At 43.9% G+C, this 23,683-nt stretch overlaps 2 protein-coding genes across 2 annotated transcripts; both read left to right on the top strand.

Moving 5' to 3' along the window:
• The first annotated feature begins 939 nt into the window (after window positions 1-939).
• Window positions 940-2,402, top strand: LOC124270899 (multiple epidermal growth factor-like domains protein 11). Its single transcript, XM_046705963.1, has one exon. The coding sequence runs from the start codon at window positions 996-998 to the stop codon at window positions 2,199-2,201; it is 1,206 nt and encodes a 401-aa protein (XP_046561919.1). The 5' UTR covers window positions 940-995; the 3' UTR covers window positions 2,202-2,402.
• Window positions 2,403-4,008: 1,606 nt separating this feature from the next.
• LOC124270897 (receptor-type tyrosine-protein phosphatase T-like) lies at window positions 4,009-23,146 on the top strand. Its single transcript, XM_046705960.1, has 13 exons — window positions 4,009-4,033; window positions 4,134-4,212; window positions 4,431-4,537; window positions 4,967-5,265; window positions 5,567-5,654; window positions 6,125-6,201; window positions 6,934-6,970; window positions 7,094-7,191; window positions 7,874-7,999; window positions 18,505-18,656; window positions 18,959-19,094; window positions 19,706-19,813; window positions 23,017-23,146. The coding sequence occupies exons 1-13, from the start codon at window positions 4,009-4,011 to the stop codon at window positions 23,038-23,040; spliced, it is 1,356 nt and encodes a 451-aa protein (XP_046561916.1). The 3' UTR covers window positions 23,041-23,146.
• The last annotated feature ends 537 nt before the right edge of the window (window positions 23,147-23,683 follow it).

Raw genomic sequence — 23,683 nt, 5'->3', positions numbered from 1 at the left:
TGGTGTAAGTCCGCCAGCTGTGGCAGCCCTGGTATTGCGGACAGCTGCCCGATGACATGTGGACACTGTAATACCACAGGTTAATAACGTTCCTATATTTCTCTATCAGATTCAATACAGCCACCGAATGTACACCTGCTAGCAGCACACCAGTCATTGTCGGTTTCACCGAAGTGGTATGTTTCGACGACATAAGTTAGTTTGGGATTTATAAGCATGTTGATGTCACACAGTTTGACGCGAAGTCATCCATTCACAGCTGTCCCTACAGCACAGTGAATTTTACATCCTTTCACTTCGTAATGATTTATGTGTAAGGAGATTACTTACACGCTGAACTCTTAAAACACTCCATTCTTCTATCTCAAATAAACAAGGCAAGTCACCTCGAATAAATTCATAGAATCCTTTGCATCACAATGTTACTTCGGGCGTCTATTCATTGTTAAAATATTCAAATATTTCTTTGCTGCAAAATCACTTACAGGATACTATGAAAATCCCTCTATTGTCTATTCCCTCTATTGTCAAATGCTTCTATAGTGCATCAAATAAATTTCAGTTCCAATTCATACCATACTAACATCAGTAGTAACCTGTATCCTCAAATATGTGTAAAGTCTGAACACCTTTCATGAGAATATTTGTTTCCGACCAAATTGATTGAAATATATGCTAACTTTCCTTTGTCAGGATTAACAAATCTGCAGGTATAAGGCCGAGTGGAATATATGCTGACAATTCTCTGACAAGATGAAATCCTCTGTAGGTATAAATCGCTTCGGAGGCCTCGTCTGTCGAGCCACAGATTGTCCATAAACGTTCTGACGTAGCTAACATAAATAGTTATTCACAATTTATTTATTCAAATACAATATTATGTAAAACGTCGTCTGACTTGAACTGGTTTAATACAAGGACGATTCTTTTATTCAGTGAACTGTGAACGTGGACAGTACTGGAATGGCAGCAGCTGCGAGGAATGCTGGGATGGAATGCCTCCTGAGTACAGCGGGAAGTGTCCTTGTACAATACCTGGGAGATGGGGAGTAAACTGTGAACATACGTGCAACAAATGGTGTTTGGATGGTATTTGTCACCCCATTTCTGGTGAATGTGCAAACTGTCCACAGAACAGATATGATCAGAAGTGCGACAAAACATGTGACAACTGTGGTAACTGTACAGACACACCCTCAAACTGTCACCGCACAAATGGAACCTGTCTGTGTGGATGTAACCCTGGATTCTATGGACGTGAATGTGGACAGCGATGCAACAGTAACTGTAGATTGAAGTCATGTAACTTCTCTGGAATCTGCATTAATGGTTGTAAGGAAGGATATTTCGGACCAAAATGTGATAAAATATGTGGAGAATGTGTGGATAAATCTTGTTCAAGAATAGGTAAATGTTTAAAAGGTTGCAACAGTGGATGGCATGGTAAGGAATGCTGCACACTCTGCAGTAACAACTGTGAACATTCAAACTGCCATCAGAACGGAACATGCATGGAGTGCTTGGATGGTTTTCATGGCGACCAATGCAAGAAAAACTGTTCTGCTGGATGTGCCACGAAAGGGTGTAACAGGGATGGAAGCTGTCAATGCAGAAAGGGATATTTTGGCCACCAGTGTCGTAATACCTGCAGTGTAAATTGTCTCAATACAAGTTGTAGTCAGACATCTGGGGAATGTGAGTATGGTTGTGTACTGGGATGGTATGGACCGACGTGTAGTACCAGATGTCCTGACAACTGTGCTGCTGGTGCCTGCAACAGATACGATGGCTCATGTTTGTCTTGTAGGGAGAGATTCAGGGGGACATATTGTAACATGTCCTGTCCTCGACATTGTGTTGAATGTGACCAGAATACCAGCAACTGTATGTCGTGTGAGCATGGTTATTTCGGAAACACCTGTGAGGAAAAGTGCAACGGTTGTCTTAATGGGAGTTGTAACATCACAGATGGATTCTGTATGGACGGATGTAAACCAAGCCTACATGGGCGAGAATGTCAGTCCAATTGCAGCAGAAACTGTTTGAAGCAGCATGATGTCATATTGTGTTTTCAAAGTAACGGCACCTGTGTCAATGGTTGTCGCAGCGGGTGGTGCATGGCAGAATGCAACGAAAGTGCGTGCGGTGAAAGCCCTAGTTCCGATGTGACACGTGAGAACCATATATTCAGAATATCATAAATAGATGCAAGGAATGACAGACAAGCGTTCAGTACTCCTTCACATACAAAGTGTTCAGACGACCACTAAAAATATATTCAGTTCCCTAGACATGATAATGCACGATAGAAGAAAGCAATAATATTTATGTTAAAACTCCTTATACTGTATGTTAAAAAGTCCTACTTTACTTTACTGATGAAGAGTAATCCCAAATGTATGTATGAGTAACAGTTCAGATTTGTATTAATATGCTGACATTGTTACGTGAATTATTGTATATTTCTTTTATCATTAAATATAGAAGTACATTTACATACTGGTTTGAATTGTAGCACTATTATTCTGTCAAAGATTTGTTTCGATCGAGAGGATACTATTAGCCAAAACGTAGGTCAAGACTGTCATTCCTGGTATCTGCCATTGCACACCAATATGTCATGCACCATTGTCGCCGGTTCAAAAGCAATCTTTAGATATAATGTATATTGTTTAAATAGCGATGGGCCCGAAACGATCTATTTGATATATACATTTATTTCAAAACAGATATATTGATATCATCTTTGTATCACGCTAACTATCCATAGTGACATATGCTATATCAGACACACGTAAAGCGTAGATTGCCACAGGTCACATATTGCACGTTTTTGTGCGGAAGTTGGGTCAGGTTTTGATGGAAATAATGTTTATATTTCCTTTAAGCGAACTAGGCAGGTCCTTCCATTATTAATTAACTTAATGTTAAGGATAAATTTTATGAGAAATATTGAGTCAGTTTTGTGATGATTGACAAAAACATTGATTTATTGCCTTTGGACAAACGAAGTTTAGACATAATACATATGTTTTGTGCATTTATAATGATGCAATGAGAGCATTTATCTTTTTTTGTGGTATTTCATTAATCTGTTGAGTAACTCTACAAATGAAACGTGAACCTATTACTTACTTATTGCCGCGCCGGATTCGCACCCGAGTAAACAGGCATATTGAGTAATCATTCGAAAATAGAATTATCAATTTCTTTCACTTTTGAACTTTTATATGTTTTAGCCGTAAGGAAACATTGTACTATCTGAGTGTCGGTGTGCAATGCTGTTCCAATTGCGTAGATCGGTGCTAATGCTGTTGATCACTGGGTTGTCTGGTCCAGAGTCGATTATTTACAGACCGCCGCCATATAGCTGGAATATTGCTGAATGCGGTGTAAAACTAAACTCATTCACTCACTCACTAAAATTTTGCAACTGTTATCCGATCATGCTGACTTGCGCATGTTACTTAATTTCTCTACATTTCTAACGCTCAGAGACAATTTACAAATGACGTCAGTTAAATATCACGCTACGAATTGAGCCTTCAGGGATTTCATTGCAAAGCAAACGACGAGACGCTGCTCTTTTACCTTCTCTTTTTTGCTTTATATGTACGGTCGTATGGGCGATTGACTCTCATCTCTGATTCAAGGTGTTTCAAGGTTTCAGAAGGGCGACAAACTGACATTAGGTCGTTAGCACACACCAAACACGACAGTTTAAGCCGTGATTATTAAAATAAAAATGGCACCAGTTTCTGTGGTAGGTGGAAATGTCACCAGGTTCGCCCCTCAAGAAGACATGTTTACGAAATATGGATGTCTTTAGTGTAGTTTATTAAATCTAAGAAAATTAACTTGTGTAAAAGTCCTTATTCCCAACTTTGAATAAGCATTTGTACATGTAGTCCAACAGAATAAAAATTTTCAAAATATATTGATATTATTGGAAATATTAAGAGAAATCCGAAAACATGCAAATATTAAATTGGCGGAATCTATGTCAAAATGCGAGGCACACAACTATTCAATGGTAAATGTTACGGAATGGAAACATTATCTACTGCCATTCCATGGGAAGAAATAAATAACTTTTGTGGATATTATGGTATATTTCATATCGTATATTACAGCAACAGTTGTCGCTTGGCTGCTGGCTCTGTTTGTGACCATCATCATTCTTCTTTCTATGGCTCTATATGCCATAAAAAGGTAGGTACTACAAACATCATAATCTATGTTATTTCTTATCATGCAAGACCGTTAACATATTGGAATATTGCTGAGTGCAGCTTTAAACAGCAAGAAAACAATCCTATCTGACTTGCAAATAGCAACATGATTTCATTATTCATGAAGTGTGTCATAGAAACCAGTTTTTCTGAGATTTCTCAGTTGCTCATATTGACTGTTATGTTTTCTCCTTTCAGGAATAAACTTAACAATATCCTGAAATGGAGATACATTGTCGGCCATCCTGGAAGCAGCCCGACTCCAATGTCATTGATCAACCCTTCGTATCAGTCAACACCCAGAGGTAACTGAGAAGTTGTGAATACACACTGAATCATTGAATCAGAAACATTTGGTAGCTTAAACATCATACCATCATTATAAATCTTGAGTGCTGAGTGCTCCACAAGAGTGCTTAGTGTCATGACTGACTGACTGACTGAGTTTGGTTTTACGCCGCTTTTAGCAATATTCCAGCAACATCACGGCGGGGGACACCAGAAATGGGCTTCACACATTGTACCCATGTGGGGATTCGAACCCGGGTCTTCGGCGTGATGAGCCAACGCTTTAACCATTAGGCTACCCCACCGCCCCACATTAGTGTCATGTGTGAAGTGGGACAATGTCACTGTATAATGTGGGTACTCGTAGTCGAGATTTTGTACAAAGTAGGCGCTTGGTTTGAAACATTTAAATGAATGAATTGTTAAAACCCCACATTGTGTTCCAGGTGTTGCAACACCTGAGAACTCTGACTATCAGGAGTTACAGCCCTTGACAAGTGCAGACGTCGAGGACGATTACAGCACAGCGAGACATTCAGGATTTGCCTTCACCCACCAATCTGCATCCGCTCACCTGATCTCACCCAGAGAGTCATGTCATGATGGTGACCTTGGTCCTCCTGCGTGTCACGTAACGGACAAGTCAAACCTAGTAGCTATGTGGTCAACAGAGGTGATGGTGCAAGGCCTGCGACTCTACGTTGAACAGATGAAGAGAAGGGGTGGTTTCACAGAGCAGTGTTATGTATGGTCATGGCTGATTGTATTTGCATGTAGGGTATACCCAGCTGTCATTTAAGGTGTTTTAGCATTTACGAATACGTTCCTATCTTTCCTAGATCCAAGTTTCAATTAGATATCAATTCACCTTTTGGTGCCTAACAACCACATAAGTTCTTAGCGAGTGATGGATATCCGATTATTTCATTAATTTTCTTTCTAGACCCACGATAATCTTCCATACACACGAGTGCGTTTGACCTACAAAGGATTTTAGCATGGGTTGATGAATTCTAAGTCTGATATATAAATTTGTGATGTTAAAGGAACTTCCGTGTGGCAAACTTGGGCCGTGTGACGAAGCCGAATTGCCAGAAAATGTTTGCAAAAACAGATATAGAAACATACTGCCATGTAAGTATATATAGACGAGTTAGTTACAATACCATCATACCGCCACAGCGGTTCAGGAAGATCTATATTTGTAGATTATAGTTCAGCTGTAGTGGATATTGGTGTGTTTATAACGTTTAGATCATTTCTAATCCAATGCAATATAATCTTTGATGTTACCGAAGTGTATATCACTCTCGTAGTTGTGGTACCAGTGGAACAGGACATGCTTATCCTTTTCGCGAACACCCGGTGTCATCAGTAATCCTTTCCCGTAATTCCAAACTTTCAGTGATCTCTTGTTTAAGTGGCATAGAACTCTCCTTGTTGTTTCAGTGATCTATGTATATATCATATAATAGTATCTATTTTCAAAGGTGTATTGCCTCTTGGCACCATATAATCTGCTTTGGCAGATAAAAGAGTCTAGTCATTCTTGAATGTTGTATATTGTATATTTTGTGACAAAGCTATGTTTTCCTTTTTTCCAGATGATCATTGCAGAGTCAAACTTTCCCCTATCCCCAACATCCGTAGATCCGACTACATCAACGCTAGCTACATAAATGTAAGTTATCATTATGGCAGCGACATTATTATTGAACTATCCTGGAAAATAGATTATAAACTGATAACTTTTAGCTTCAGTATTACGCCAATCATCAAAGACTAAATTGTTCAACACCTGTCCAGATTATTCCCAATCCCCGTGAAGACATAATTTATGTTTAGTCACCCAAGCTTGTCTTAAGACACGTCCAAATCGACTTCTCAGGGTCACAGCCTTGGTTGATGCATGTCATCGTAACCCCAATACGTACATCGATGTTCAAATCTGTTATGGGTGTAGGTAAGGCATATTACAGAACAGACCTCCCTCGCCCATGCCCTCGCCCTCGCCTACGCCCAAGCCCTCGCCAAAGCCCTCGCCAAAGCCCTAGAGCTATGCTAAGCCTAAAATTCAATGCATTGGAGTTGGTTTTTAGGGGCATCAACCCTGAGATCATACAGTAAATTTGTGACACTGATCAAATTATACTTACTATTATATGAAGGTGCTGAATACTCATGAAATGTTAGGGGTGGTGGGGTAACCTATCGGTTAACGCGTTCGCCCGTCACGTCGAGGACCCGGGTTCGATTCGCCACATGGGTGCAATGTGTGAAGCCCATTTCTGGTGTCCTTCGCCGTGATATTGCTGGAATATTGCTAAAAGCAGCGTAAAACCATACTCAATCATTAACTCACTCATGAAACGTTAATTCAATGGCTATTGACACTGTTATTTCCTTGTTTCAGGGATACGGGGAGAAACACACATTTGTAGCCACACAAGGTAATATTCCCAGGCTTGCTGTTTCCTGTTTACAGTGCAACGGTTTTGGGAGGAAAGTGTTCCAGATGAAATGTGTGAACTGGCATCTAATTTCTTAAAACAATTTTCTCTCTACTTTTTCAGGACCTTATGGAGACGTTATTCGAGACTTCTGGAGGATGATATGGGAAATAGATGCCAGCAAAATAATCATGTTAACAAACTGTGTAGAAAACAGAAAGGTATTAATAGTGAGTGAGTAAGGTTTTGTGCCGTTTTTAGCAATATTCCAGCAATATCACGGCGGGGGACTCCAGAAATGGGCTTTACACATTGTACTTATATGGGGAATCGAACCGGTGTGACTAGCGAACACTTTAACCGACTTCAAATAATCTATTAAATAAGAACATGTAGATCAAGCCTTTGTAGTATGCAACTGCACTGATTGTTTGTGAGTCACAACAACTTTTTGCCCTTGAGTATATGATTAACACGTCCTCTTCATCTGTCTAGGTAACTGTGATAATGTTATATCTTATGTAATTGTAAACCCCGAAAACACTAAACTCCTTTTGGTATTTTCCTAATTTGTTTGTTTTTGCTGTGTATTGTTTTTAATATCATTTTATATTTTGTAAAATTGTTAGACCCCGCAAATATTCGAACGATGCACATATTGAAAAAATCGAATTATCTCCCTGGATGTTTTGTTCTACACACAATGCATATCTCTTTGCCTTCAACTCGCAGTAAAATTGCGTCAGGCTGCATGAGGTTTTCCCGAGAGGTGTTTTGGTTATGGAATAATATGGGAAGTCTTGTAGTGCACATCATTATAATATTGTGTGAATTATGTTATTATGAACTGATATTTATAAGAAGGACAGTATTTAAATACACGCACTCATTCAAATTTCCCAGGCAAAGTGTGAGAAGTACTGGCCGGACTTCGGCCAGCCAGGCTCTGACTATAACGATGTCCATGTCCAGTGTGTGGCCGAGGAGGAGCTGATGGACTACACGGTCAGGACGTTCTCTGTACACAGGGTAAGGATAAACTACACAGTCAGGACGTCCTCTGTATACAGGGTAAGGATAAACTACACAGTCAGGACGTTTTCTGTAGACAGGGTAAGGATAAACTATAGAGTCAGGAGGTTCTCTGTACACAGGGTAAGGATAAACTACACAGTCATGACGTTCTCTGTACACAGGGTAAGGATACACTACACAGTCAGGACGTTCTCTGTACACAGGGTAAGGATAAACTACACAGTCAGGACGTTCTCTGTACACAGGGAAAGGATAAACTACACAGTCAGGACGTTCTCTGTACACAGGGTAAGGATAAACTACACAGTCAGGACGTCCTCTGTACACAGGGAAAGGATAAACTACACAGTCAGGACGTCCTCTCTGTACACAGGGTAAGGATAAACTACACAGTCAGGACGTCCTCTGTACACACAGGGTAAGGATAAACTACACAGTCAGGACGTTCTCTGTACACAGGGAAAGGATAAACTACACAGTCAGGACGTTCTCTGTACACAGGGTAAAGGATAAACTACACAGTCAGGACGTCCTCTGTACACAGGGTAAGGATAAACTACACAGTCAGGAGGTTCTCTGTACACAGGGAAAGGATAAACTACACAGTCAGGACGCTCTCTGTACACAGGGAAAGGATAAACTACACAGTCAGGACGTTCTCTGTACACAGGGAAAGGATAAACTACACAGTCAGGACGTCCTCTGTACACAGGGAAAGGATAAACTACACAGTCAGGACGCTCTCTGTACACAGGGTAAGGATAAACTACACAGTCAGGACGTCTCTGTACACAGGGTAAGGATAAACTACACAGTCAGGACGTTCTCTGTACACAGGGTCAGGATAAACTACACAGTCAGGACGTCCTCTGTACACAGGGTAAGGATAAACTACACAGTCAGGACGTCCTCTGTACACAGGGTAAGGATAAACTACACAGTCAGGACGTCCTCTGTACACAGGGTAAGGATAAACTACACAGTCAGGACGTTCTCTGTATACAGGGTAAGGATAAACTACACAGTCAGGACGTTCTCTGTATACAGGGTAAGGATAAACTACACAGTCAGGACGTTCTCTGTATACAGGGTAAGGATAAACTACACAGTCAGGACGTTCTCTGTACACAAGGTAAGGATAAACTACACAGTCAGGACGTCCTCTGTACACAGGGTAAGGATAAACTACACAGTCAGGACGTTCTCTGTACACAGGGTAAGGATAAACTACACAGTCAGGACGTTCTCTGTACACAGGGTAAGGATAAACTACACAGTCAGGTCGTCCTCTGTACACAGGGTAAGGATAAACTACACAGTCAGGACGTTCTCTGTACACAGGGAAAGGATAAACCACACAGTCAGGACGCTCTCTGTACACAGGGAAAGGATAAACTACACAGTCAGGACGTCTATCTGTACACAGGGAAAGGATAAACTACACAGTCAGGACGTCCTCTGTACACAGGGTAAGGATAAACTACACAGTCAGGACGCTCTCTGTACACAGGAAAGGATAAACTACACAGTCAGGACGTTCTCTGTACACAGGGTAAGGATAAACTACACAGTCAGGACGTTCTCTGTACACAGGGTAAGGATAAACTACACAGTCAGGACGTCCTCTGTACACAGGGAAAGGATAAACTACACAGTCAGGACGCTCTCTGTACACAGGGAAAGGATAAACTACACAGTCAGGACGCTCTCTGTACACAGGGTAAGGATAAACTACACAGTCAGGACGTCCTCTGTACAAAGGGTAAGGATACACTACACAGTCAGGACGTCCTCTGTACACAGGGTAAGGAGAAACTACACAGTCAGATCGTCCTCTGTACACAGGGAAAGGATAAACAACACAGTCAGGTCGTCCTCTGTACACAGGGTAAGGATAAACTACACAGTCAGGACGTCCTCTGTACACAGGGTAAGGATAAACAACACAGTCAGGTCGTCCTCTGTACACAGGGAAAGGATAAACTACACAGTCAGGACGCTCTCTGTACACAGGGTAAGGATACACAACACAGTCAGGACGTCCTCAATACACAGGGAAAGGATAAACAACACAGTCAGGTCGTCCTCTGTACACAGGGGAAGGATAAACTACACAGTCAGGACGTCCTCTGTACACAGGGTAAGGATACACTACACAGTCAGGACGTCCTCTGTACACAGGGAAAGGATAAACTACACAGTCAGGACGCTCTCTGTACACAGGGAAAGGATAAACTACAGAGTCAGGACGCTCTCTGTACACAGGGTAAGGATAAACTACACAGTCAGGACGTCCTCTGTACACAGGTTAAGGATACACTACACAGTCAGGACGTCCTCTGTACACAGGGAAAGGATAAACTACACAGTCAGGACGCTCTCTGTAGACAGGGAAAGGATAAACTACACAGTCAGGACGTTCTCTGTACACAGGGTAAGGATAAACTACACAGTCAGGACGTCCTCTGTACACAGGGAAAGGATAAACTACACAGTCAGGACGTTCTCTGTACACAGGGAAAGGATAAACTACACAGTCAGGACGCTCTCTGTACACAGGGAAAGGATAAACTACACAGTCAGGACGTCCTCTGTACACAGGGTAAGGATAAACTACACAGTCAGGAGGTTCTCTGTACACAGGGAAAGGATAAACTACACAGTCAGGACGCTCTCTGTACACAGGGAAAGGATAAACTACACAGTCAGGACGCTCTCTGTACACAGGGAAAGGATAAACTACACAGTCAGGACGTCCTCTGTACACAGGGAAAGGATAAACAACACAGTCAGGACGCTCTCTGTAGACAGGGAAAGGATAAACTACACAGTCAGGACGCTCTCTGTACACAGGGTAAGGATAAATTACACAGTCAGGACGTCCTCTGTACACAGGGTCAGGATACACTACACAGTCAGGACGTCCTCTGTACACAGGGTAAGGATAAACTACACAGTCAGGACGTCCTCTCTACACAGGGTAAGGATACACTACACAGTCAGGACGTCCTCTGTACACGGGGTAAGGATGAACTACACAGTCTGGACGTTCTCTGTATACAGGGTAAGGATAAACTACACAGTCAGGCCGTTCTCTGTATACAGGGTAAGGATAAACTACACAGTCAGGACGTTCTCTGTACACAGGGTAAGGATAAACTACACAGTCAGGTCGTTCTCTGTATACAAGGTAAGGATACACTACACAGTCAGGACGTCCTCTGTACACAGGGTAATGATAAACAACACAGTCAGGTCGTTCTCTGTACACAGGGTAAGGATAAACTACACAGTCAGGACGTTCTCTGTACACACGGTAAGGATAAACTACACAGTCAGGACGTCCTCTGGACACAGGGTAAGGATAAACTACACAGTCAGGAGGTTCTCTGTACACAGGGAAAGGATAAACCACACAGTCAGGACGCTCTCTGTACACAGGGAAAGGATAAACTACACAGTCAGGACGCTATCTGTACACAGGGTAAGGATAAACTACACAGTCAGGACGTCCTCTGTACACAGGGAAAGGATAAACTACACAGTCAGGACGTCCTCTGTACACAGGGAAAGGATAAACTACACAGTCAGGACGTTCTCTGTACACAGGGTAAGGATAAACTACACAGTCAGGACGTTCTCTGTACACAGGGTAAGGATAAACTACACAGTCAGGACGTCCTCTGTACACAGGGAAAGGATAAACTACACAGTCAGGACGCTCTCTGTACACAGGGAAAGGATAAACTACACAGTCAGGACGCTCTCTGTACACAGGGAAAGGATAAACTACACAGTCAGGACGTCTCTCTGTACACAGGGTAAGGATAAACTACACAGTCAGGACGTCCTCTGTACACAGGGAAAGGATAAACTACACAGTCAGGACGCTCTCTGTACACAGGGAAAGGATAAACTACACAGTCAGGACGCTCTCTGTACACAGGGAAAGGATAAACTACACAGTCAGGACGTTCTCTGTACACAGGGTAAGGATACACTACACAGTCAGGACGTCTTTTCTACACAGGGAAAGGATAAACTACACAGTCAGGACGCTCTCTGTACACAGGGAAAGGATAAACTACACAGTCAGGACGCTCTCTGTACACAGGGAAAGGATAAACTACACAGTCAGGACGTCCTCTGTACACAGGGTAAGGATAAACTACACAGTCAGGACGTCCTCTCTACACTGGATACACAGGGTAAGGGAAGTGGGATAAACTACACAGTCAGGACGTCCTCTGTACACAGGGTAAGGATAAACTACACAGTCAGGACGTTCTCTGTACACAGGGTAAGGATACACTACACAGTCAGGACGTCCTCTGTACACAGGGTAAGGATGAACTACACAGTCAGGACGTTCTCTGTATACAGGGTAAGGATAAACTACACAGTCAGGCCGTTCTCTGTATACAGGGTAAGGATAAACTACACAGTCAGGACGTTCTCTGTATACAAGGTAAGGATAAACTACACTGTCAGGTCGTTCTCTGTATACAAGGTAAGGATACACTACACAGTCAGGACGTCCTCTGTACACAGGGTAATGATAAACAACACAGTCAGGTCGTTCTCTGTACACAGGGTAAGGATAAACTACACAGTCAGGACGTTCTCTGTACACACGGTAAGGATAAACTACACAGTCAGGTCGTCCTCTGGGCACAGGGTAAGGATAAACTACACAGTCAGGAGGTTCTCTGTACACAGGGAAAGGATAAACCACACAGTCAGGACGCTCTCTGTACACAGGGAAAGGATAAACTACACAGTCAGGACGCTATCTGTACACAGGGAAAGGATAAACTACACACTCAGGACGTCCTCTGTACACAGGGAAAGCATAAACTACACAGTCAGGACGCTCTCTGTAGACAGGGAAAGGATAAACTACACAGTCAGGACGTTCTCTGTACACAGGGTAAGGATAAACTACACAGTCAGGACGTTCTCTGTACACAGGGTAAGGATAAACTACACAGTCAGGACGTCCTCTGTACACAGGGAAAGGATAAACTACACAGTCAGGACGCTCTCTGTACACAGGGAAAGGATAAACTACACAGTCAGGACGCTCTCTGTACACAGGGAAAGGATAAACTACACAGTCAGGACGCTCTCTGTACACAGGGAAAGGATAAACTACACACTCAGGACGTCCTCTGTACACAGGGAAAGGATAAACTACACAGTCAGGACGCTCTCTGTAGACAGGGAAAGGATAAACTACACAGTCAGGACGTTCTCTGTACACAGGGTAAGGATAAACTACACAGTCAGGACGTTCTCTGTACACAGGGTAAGGATACACTACACAGTCAGGACGTCTTTGTACACAGGGAAAGGATAAACTACACAGTCAGGACGCTCTCTGTACACAGGGAAAGGATAAACTACACAGTCAGGACGCTCTCTGTACACAGGGTAAGGATAAACTACACAGTCAGGACGTCCTCTGTACACAGGGTAAGGATACACTACACAGTCAGGACGTCCTCTTTACACGGGGTAAGGATGAACTACACAGTCAGGTCGTCCTCTGTATACAGGGTAAGGATAAACTACGAAGTCAGGTCGTTCTCTGTATACAGGGTAAGGATAAACAACACAGTCAGGTCGTTCTCTGTACACAGGGTTAGGATACACTACACAGTCAGGACGTCCTCTGTACACAGGGTAATGATAAACAACACAGTCAGGTCGTTCTCTGTACACAGGGTAAGGATAAACTACACAGTCAGGACGTTCTCTGTACACACGGTAAGGATAAACTACACAGTCAGGTCGTCCTCTGTACACAGGTAAAGGATAAATTACACAGTCAGGACGTCCTCTGTACACAGGGAAAGGATAAACTACATAGTCAGGACGCTCTCTGTACACAGGGAAAGGATAAACTACATAGTCAGGACGCTCTCTGTACACAGGAAACGATAAACTACACAGTCAGGACGTCCTCTGTATACAGGGTAAGGATAAACTACACAGTCAGGAGGTTCTCTGTACACAGGGAAAGGATAAACCACACAGTCACGACGCTCTCTGTACACAGGGAAAGGATAAACTACATAGTCAGGACGCTCTCTGTACACAGGGAAACGATAAACTACACAGTCAGGACGTCCTCTGTATACAGGGTAAGGATAAACTACACAGTCAGGAGGTTTTCTGTACACAGGGAAAGGATAAACTACACAGTCAGGACGTTCTCTGTACAAAGGGAAAGGATAAACTACACAGTCAGGACGCTATCTGTACACAGGGAAAGGATAAACTACACACTCAGGACGTCCTCTGTACACAAGGAAAGGATAAACTATACAGTCAGGACGTCCACTGTACACAGGGAAAGGATAAACTACACAGTCAGGACGCTTTCTGTAGACAGGGAAAATATAAACTACACAGTCAGGACGTTCTCTGTACACAGGGTAAGGATAAACTACACAGTCAGGACGTTCTCTGTACACAGGGTAAGGATACACTACACATTCAGGACGTCCTCTGTACACAGGGAAAGGATAAACTACACAGTCAGAACGCTCTCTGTACACAGGGAAAGGATAAACTACACAGTCAGGACGCTCTCTGTACACAGGGTAAGGATAAACTACACAGTCAGGACGTCCTCTGTACACAGGGTAAGGATACACTACACAGTCAGGACGTCCACAGTCTGCACACAGGGTAAGGATAAACTACACAGTCAGGTCGTCCTCTGTATACAAAGGGTAAGGATAAACTACACAGTCAGGACGTTCTCTGTACACAGGGTAAGGATAAACTACACAGTCAGGACGTTCTCTGTAACAGGTAAACAAACACAGTCAGGACGTTCTCTGTACACAGGGTTAGGATACACTACACAGTCAGGACGTCCTCTGTACACAGGGTAAGGATAAACTACACAGTCAGGACGTTCTCTGTACACAGGGTAAGGATAAACTACACAGTCAGGACGTTCTGTACACAGGGTAAGGATAAACTACACAGTCAGGACGTTCTCTGTACACAGGGTAAGGATAAACTACACAGTCAGGACGTCCTCTGTACACAGGGTAAGGATAAACTACACAGTCAGGACGTCCTCTGTACACAGGGAAAGGATAAACTACACAGTCAGGACGCTCTCTGTACACAGGGAAAGGATAAACTACACAGTCAGGACGTCCTCTGTACACAGGGTAAGGATAAACTACACAGTCAGGAGGTTCTCTGTACACAGGGAAAGGATAAACTACACAGTCAGGACGTCCTCTGTACACAGGGAAAGGATAAACTACACAGTCAGGACGTCTCTCTGTACACAGGGTAAGGATAAACTACACAGTCAGGACGTCCTCTGTATACAGGGTAAGGATAAACTACACAGTCAGGACGTTCTCTGTACACAGGGGAAAGGATAAACTACACAGTCAGGACGTTCTCTGTACACAAGGAAAGGATAAACTACACAGTCAGGACGCTCTCTGTACACAGGGTAAAGGATAAACTACACAGTCAGGACGTCCTCTGTACATAGGGAAAGGATAAACTACACAGTCAGGACGTCCTCTGTACACAGGAAAGGATAAACTACACAGTCAGGACGTTCTCTCTGTACACAGGGAAAATATAAACTACACAGTCAGGACGTTCTCTGTACACAGGGTAAGGATAAACTACACAGTCAGGACGTTCTCTGTACACAGGGTAAGGATACTACTACACAGTCAGGACGTCCTCTCTGTACACAGGGGAAAGGATAAACTACACAGTCAGGACGCTCTCTGTACACAGGGAAAGGATAAACTACACAGTCAGGGACGCTCTCTGTACACAGGGTAAGGATAAACTACACAGTCAGGACGTCCTCTGTACACAGGGAAAGGATACACTACACAGTCAGGACGTCCTCTGTACACAGGGGTAAGGATAAACTACACAGTCAGGACGTCCTCTGTATACAGGGGTAAGGATAAACTACACAGTCAGGACGTCCCTCTCTGTATACAGGGTAAGGATAAACTACACAGTCAGGACGTTCTCTGTACACAGGGGTAAGGATAAACTACACAGCCAGGACGTTCTCTGTACACAGGGTAAGGATAAACTACACAGTCAGGACGTTCTCTGTATACAGGGTAAGGATAAACTACACAGTCAGGACGTTCTCTCTGTACACAGGTAAGGATAAACTACACAGTCAGGACGTTCTCTGTACACAGGGGTAAGGATAAACTACACAGTCAGGACGTCCTCTGTACACAGGGTAAGGGATAAACTACACAGTCAGGACGTTCTCTGTACACAGGGTAAGGATAAACTACACAGTCAGGACGTTCTCTGTACACAGGGTAAGGATAAACTACACAGTCAGGACGTCTCTCTCTGGGGAAAGGATACACACAGTCAGGACGTTCTCTGTAAGGATAAACTACACAGTCAGGACGTCCTCTGTACACAGGGAAAGGATAAACTACAGTCAGGACGTCCTCTGTACACAGGGAAAGGATAAACTACACAGTCAGGACGTCAGGACGTCCTCTGTACACAGGGTAAGGATAAACTACACAGTCAGGACGTCCTCTCTGTACACAGGGGTAAGGATAAACTACACAGTCAGGACGTTCTCCTCTGTACACAGGGTAAAGGATAAACTCTACACAGGGAAAGGATAAACTACACAGTCAGGACGTTCTCTGTACACAGGAAAGGATAAACTACACAGTCAGGACGTCCCTCTGTACACAGGAAAGGATAAACTACACAGTCAGGACGTTCTCTCTGTACACAGGGACGTCCTCTGTAAGGAAAGGATAAACTACACAGTCAGGACGTTCTCTGTACACACAGGGAAAGGATAAACTACACAGTCAGGACGTTCTCTGTACACAGGAAAAGGATAAACTACACAGTCAGGACGTTCTCTGTACACAGGGTAAAGGATAAACTACACAGTCAGGACGTTCTCTGTACACAGGGTAAGGATAAACTACACAGTCAGGACGTTCTCTGTACATAAAACTACACAGAGTCAGGACGTCCCTCTGTACAGGGACGTCCTCTGTACACAGGATAAACTACACAGTCAGGACGCTCTCTGTACACAGGGAAAGGATAAACTACACAGTCAGGACGCTCTCTGTACACAGGGTAAGGATAAACTACACAGTCAGGACGTTCTCTGTACACAGGGTAAGGATACACTACACAGTCAGGACGTCCTCTCTACACGGGGTAAGGATGAACTACACAGTCAGGTCGTCCTCTGTATACAGGGTAAGGATAAACTACACAGTCAGGTCGTTCTCTGTATACAGGGTAAGGATAAACTACACAGTCAGGACGTTCTCTGTATACAAGGTAAGGATAAACTACACAGTCAGGTCGTTCTCTGTATACAAGGTAAGGATAAACTACACAATCAGGTCGTTCTCTGTATACAGGGCAAGGTTAAACTACACTATCAGGACGTTCTCTGTATACAGGGTAAGGATAAACTACACAGTCAGGACGTTCTCTGTACACAAGGTAAGGATAAACTACACAGTCAGGACGTTCTCTGTATACAAGGTAAGGATAAACTACACAGTCAGGTCGTTGTCTGTATACAGGGTAAGGATAACCTACACAGTCAGGACGTTCTCTGTATACAGGGTAAGGATAAACTACACAGTCAGGACGTTCTCTGTACACAGGGTAAGGATAAACTACACAGTCAGGACGTCCTCTGTACACAGGGTAAGGATAGACTACACAGTCAGGACGTTCTCTGTACACAGGGTAAGGATAAACTACACAGCCAGGACGTTCTCTGTACACAGGGTAAGGATAAACTACACTGTCAGGACGTTCTCTGTACACAGGGTAAGGATAAACTACACAGTCAGGACGTTCTCTGTACACAAAGTAAGGATAAACTACACAGTCAGGACGTCCTCTGTACACGGGGTAAGGATAGACTACACAGTCAGGACGTTCTCTGTACACAGGGTAAGGATAAACTACACAGTCAGGACGTTCTCTGTACACAGGGTAAGGATAAACTACACAGTCAGGACGTTCTCTGTACACAGGGTAAGGATAAACTACACAGCCAGGACGTTCTCTGTACACTGGGTAACGACAAACTACACAGTCAGGACGTTCTCTGTACACAGTCAGGACGTTCTACACAGGAAAGGATGAACTACACAGTCAGGACGTCCTCTGTACACAGGGTAAGGATAAACTACACAGTCAGGACGTTCTCTGTACACAGGGTAAGGATAAACTACACAGCCAGGACGTTCTCTGTACACTGGGTAAGGACAAACTACACAGTCAGGACGTTCTCTGTATACAGGGTAAGGATGAACTACACAGTCAGGACGTCCTCTGTACACAGGGTAAGGGCAATTTCTCTCGAGATTTCATAACAATACAAAGTGTATTGCTGATTGTTATTCTGTCCATCAATGACAGTTTTTAATGATAAAATTAAATGAATACACTCATTTGTTTTACAGGAGGCGGAGTTACCTCGGAGACTGAAGCAGTACCACTTCACAGCGTGGCCAGACAGAGGAGTGCCAGAAGATGTCGGGACGCTGGTGGACTTCCACAGACTGGTCAAGAACGCCCCGTCAACTGGGAAAGGCCCAGTGGTTGTCCATTGCAGGTACCAGTACTGTGATTACCTTCATCGAGGGTACATGTTATATATTGTAAAATAGTGGGTCAGGGATTAACCAATTGCCTTTCTGTACTGTCATGTTTCGCGTTGTACCTATATCGGGAAGTGAACCGAGGTCTTCGGCACAACGAGCCAAGGCTTTAACCATTTGATTACTTGATGAAAGCTGAATTCGTTGTGAGTGTGATCTTGGCCTGTATGTGTACATGTTATTGGTCAGTGTAGTATTTGTTTCATGGTTTGGGAATTACTTGTGTTCGTGGAGTTCATATTGTTGTATTTGACAGTGCTGGTGTCGGTCGGACTGGGACCTGGATCGCTCTGGACTATTTGATCCAACAAGCTAAGGCGGAAGGTGTGGTGGATGTCTTTGAGTGCATTGTCAGGCTCCGGCATCAGCGCATGGATCTCATTCAGACCGAGGTGAGATGTCATGGAGTCTGTACTAGCTGAAATACATAATTTCAAGTTTGACAACGACTTTTATCAAGGTATGAAACTCCCAAAAATTTCAGCCAGACCACAGGGCTGGTTAGATGTAAAACTTGCCAGTAGAGAACCAAAACCTACCTGCCCACACAAAATACTATTTTACTTAGTATGATTAAATTAAAATTTGTAAAATATTGAAAGAACTAATACCAGTGCAAGAAAAGAATTAACTGTTAATTCAGATTTGTGTTTTAATACATGTTTGCTTAAATACATGTTATCACTTCATCATGTTTTATTATCCTGAAATATGATGAATATTTTCATATACATGTCTAAATTTTAACCCGACCGTCGGGCAGGTGAATTTGAGAATCTGGCAGTCCCTGTTGAAAATAACCTGACCTGGGCGGTCGGGCAGGCAGGTATTTCGAACGCTGCTTTTATATTGCTTATTTCGACGTACATATTTCATTTGTGTTTTCACATGTTACACCATGTGATAATGTTGAATTCCGTAAGCAATAAACTGTGTTTTCACATGTTACACCATGTGATAATGTTGAATTCCGCCAGCATTAAACTGTGTTTTCGTTCACTAGGAGCAGTACCTATTTCTCCATGAGGCCCTAATGGAGGCTCTCCCGTCTTGTGACAGAATGAGGCCCAGTCTCGTCCACAACGGTACTGGTGATTACGAAAACGTGGAGGTGATTATATTTTATAGGATTATGATTACCAAATCTAGAATGTACAATATAACGTTTTTCCACATCCCAATTCCTTCCCTGGTATTCAGTAGTTGCGCTGGTTATATATTCTACTGCAAACCGGCATGCTGTACATCGTCTTTTCTCACATATTTGAACGATAGGTATGTTTTATAGAAATTTCGTGAGCCGGCAAAGAACCCATTTTCGGATCACAGCGTCGTAATTCACCATGGCAACGACCAAATATCAGAAGTTCCCAGACGTTTCTAACCATCCCAGGTTTGTTTGTGCTTTTGACCTGTTATACCCATAATCCACTGTGGGTACGACCGACATTGTTCAATGGGGGCCTATTCTAACCCATAATCCACTGTGGGTACGACCGGCATTGTTTACTGGGGATCTATTCTAACCCAGGTTCCACTGTGGGTACGACCGACATTGTTTACTGGGGGCCTATTCTAACCCGGGATCCACTGTGGGTACGACCGACATTGTTTACTGGGGGCCTATTCTAACCCAGGTTCCACTGTGGGTACGACCGACATTGTTTACTGGGGGCCTATTCTAACCCAGGTTCCACTGTCGTTACGACCGACATTGTTTACTGGGGGCCTATTCTAACCCGGGATCCACTGTGGGTACGACCGACATTGTTTACTGGGGGCCTATTCTGACCCAGGTTCCACTGTGGGTACGACCGACATTGTTTACTGGGGGCCTATTCTGACCCAGGTTCCACTGTGGGTACGACCGACATTGTTTACTGGGGGCCTATTCTAACCCGGGATCCACTGTGGGTACGACCGACATTGTTTACTGGGGGCCTATTCTAAATCAGGATCCACTGTGGGTACGACCGACATTGTTTACTGGGGGCCTATTCTAACCCGTGATCCACTGTGGATACGGCCGACATTGTTTACTGATGGCATATTCTAACCCGGGATCCACTGTGGATACGGCCGACATTGCTAACTGAGGGTCTATTCTAACCCGACATCCACTGTGTACGACCAACATTGTTTACTGGGGGCCTATTCTAACCCAGGATCCACTGTGTATACGATGGACATCATTTACTGGGGCCTATTCTAACCCGTGATCCACTGTGGATACGGCCGACATTGTTTGCTGACGGGCTATTCTAATCCGTGATCCACTGTGGAAACGGCCAACATTGTTTGCTGAGGGCCTATTCTAACCCGGGATCCACTGTGGATACGGCCGACATTGTTTGCTGAGGGCCTATTCTAACCCGGGATCCACTGTGGATACGACCGACATTGCTTACTGAGGGTCTATTTTAACGCGGGATCCACTGTGGATACGGCCGACATTGTTCACTGGGGGCCTATTCTAACCCGGGATCCACTGTGTATATGACCGACATTGTTTACTGAGGGTCTATTCTAACCCAGGATCCACTGTGGATACGACCGACATTGTTTACTGGGTCCTATTCTAACCCGGGATCCACTGTGGATACGACCGACATTGTTTACTGGGTCCAATTCTAACCCGGATCCACTGTGGATACAGCCGACATTGTTTACTGGGGGTCTATTCTAACCCGGGATCCACTGTGGATACAACCGACATTGTTTACCGCGGGCCTTTTCTAACCCGGGATCCACTGTGGATACGACCGACATTGTTTACTGGGGGTCTATTCTAACCCGTGATCCACTGTGGATGCCACCAACATTGTTTACTGGGGGCCTATTCTAACCTGGGATCCACTGTGATACGACCGACATTGTTTACTGAGGGCCTATTCTAACCCGGGATCCACTGTGATACGACCGACATTGTTTACTGAGGGTCTATTCTAACCCAGGATCCACTGTGTATATGACCGACATTGTTTACTGAGGGTCTATTCGAACCCAGGATCCAATGTGTATACGACCGACATTGTTTACTGGGGGCCTATTCTAACCCGGGATCCACTGTGGATACCACCGACATTGTTTACTGTAGGCCTATTCTAACCCGGGATCCACTGTGATACGACCGACATTGTTTACTGAGGGTCTATTCTAACCCAGGATCCACTGTGTATATGACCGACATTGTTTACTGAGGGTCTATTCTAATCCAGGATCCACTGACACGACCGACATTGTTTACTGAGGGTCTATTCTAACCCAGGATCCACTGTGTATACGACCGACATTGTTTACTGAGGGTCTATTCTAACCCAGGATCCACTGTGTATACGACCGACATTGTTTACTGGGGCCTATTCTAACCTGGGATCCACTGTGGATACGACCGACATTGTTTACTGGGGGTCTATTCTAACCCAGGATCCACTGTGGATACGACCGAGAAGCATTACTGGGGGCCTATTCTAACCCAGATCCACTGTGGATACCACATGGGTACCCGCAGAATCCACCGGGTACCCGCAGCAAAGGTTCCTTGGATTCTGTTCAGTCAGCAGGGTGCAGTCAGCTGAGGATGTTCATGACCTATTTTAACTCGGACTCTACTTCAAAGAACCTCAGGGGCGGTGGAGTAGCCTTGTGGTTAAAGCGTTCGCTCGAGCTCGTCACGCCGAAGACCCGGGTTCGATTCCCCACGTAGGCACAATGTGTGAAGCCCATTTCTGGTGTCCCCCGCCGTGATATTGCTGGAATATTGCTTAAAGCGGCGTAAAACTAAAGTCAGTCACTCACTCACTCAAAGTACATCCACCATCACGTCCTGCGCTGGTGTGAAGAATGTTTTCACCATGCATGTCTGGCACGGGTATATTTTGGAAGCTAGACACCTGCCCCTGCTACGTCAGCATTATTCTCACTGACCTAATCTCTATTATCACTACCGAACTCCCACTAAAATGGTTCTGCCATTATATTTGTAAGTTTAGTCTACCATCTACTGCCAGTGCAGTAACCTGTATTCTTCTGTAACCTTGTTATTGATACCATTTCTTTCGTGTTTGTTGGTTTCAAACTGATTGGTTTTATACATAGTAATAATCAAAAATAACAACACACCAATCATATTTTACTGTTAGGTTGTGTTGAATATAAAGGGGTATTTTCAGACGAGGATAACATTGCTACGAGCCTCAAGCAAAATAAAGAGACAGCATTACGCCCTGCAATCAGTACAATCTGCATGTGATCAATATACTTCGCAATATGATCAGTCTTATATTTCATAACTATGTTGTCATTTCTGTACAGGCTCAGTTGACCTTGAACCAGTGAACATTTCAAGAACCGTGTCAGGACTGTCAGCACCTGAAGACAAAGTTCCGTGTGTCAGCACAATCGCATCAAGACATAGTTCCATCAACATCGAAGTTCTTCATTATTGGGGGGTGGGGTAGCCTAGTGGTTAAAGCGTTCGCTCGTCACGCCGAAGACCTGGGTTCGTTTCCCCACAAGGGTAAGCGTGTGAAGCCCATTTCTGGTGTCCCCCCGCCGTGATATTGCTGGAATATTGCTGAAAGCGGCGTAAAACCATACTCACTCACTCTTCTCTATTGTTGTAATTATTTATAACATAATTGTCAATGTGTGCGTTACTATGTGACGTAAACATTCTCAACTGAATTAATGCAATCATTACGCTCATACCATTTACAAAAATCGAAAACGTGTGACGAGAAACACTGACCATCCTCGTCCACTACAACCCTCATCACCACCGCCACCCTTAATGCCGTATCTTTTTTATCTTTCCTGTTAAAAGCCTGTTTAACAGGAACATTTATATGAGGGCGGTATATAAATAACCGAGTATGGGTGAGACAATCACGTGATTGACATCATGAGCATCGATCTGCTAACTTGGATTATCGAGCCTGTGCACACGATCCCGTTAGTCGCCTCATATAAATTACAGCCA

This window comes from Haliotis rubra, unplaced genomic scaffold (assembly GCF_003918875.1).
Source record: "Haliotis rubra isolate DU_JTF1 unplaced genomic scaffold, ASM391887v1 Scf1558, whole genome shotgun sequence".
Taxonomy (NCBI): domain Eukaryota; kingdom Metazoa; phylum Mollusca; class Gastropoda; order Lepetellida; family Haliotidae; genus Haliotis; species Haliotis rubra.
The sequence above is the reverse complement of the archived record's forward strand: the minus strand, read 5'-3'. Positions and strand labels throughout refer to the sequence as shown.

Coding starts and splice junctions, on each gene's coding strand:
- LOC124270897 (XM_046705960.1), top strand. CDS start 4,009: ATGCGAGGCACACAACTATTCAATG. Junction 4,034..4,133: donor AGGCACACAACTATTCAATG/GTAAATGTTACG, acceptor CGTATATTACAG/CAACAGTTGTCGCTTGGCTG. Junction 4,213..4,430: donor GCTCTATATGCCATAAAAAG/GTAGGTACTACA, acceptor TTCTCCTTTCAG/GAATAAACTTAACAATATCC.
- LOC124270899 (XM_046705963.1), top strand. CDS start 996: ATGCCTCCTGAGTACAGCGGGAAGTGTCCTTGTACAATACCTGGGAGA.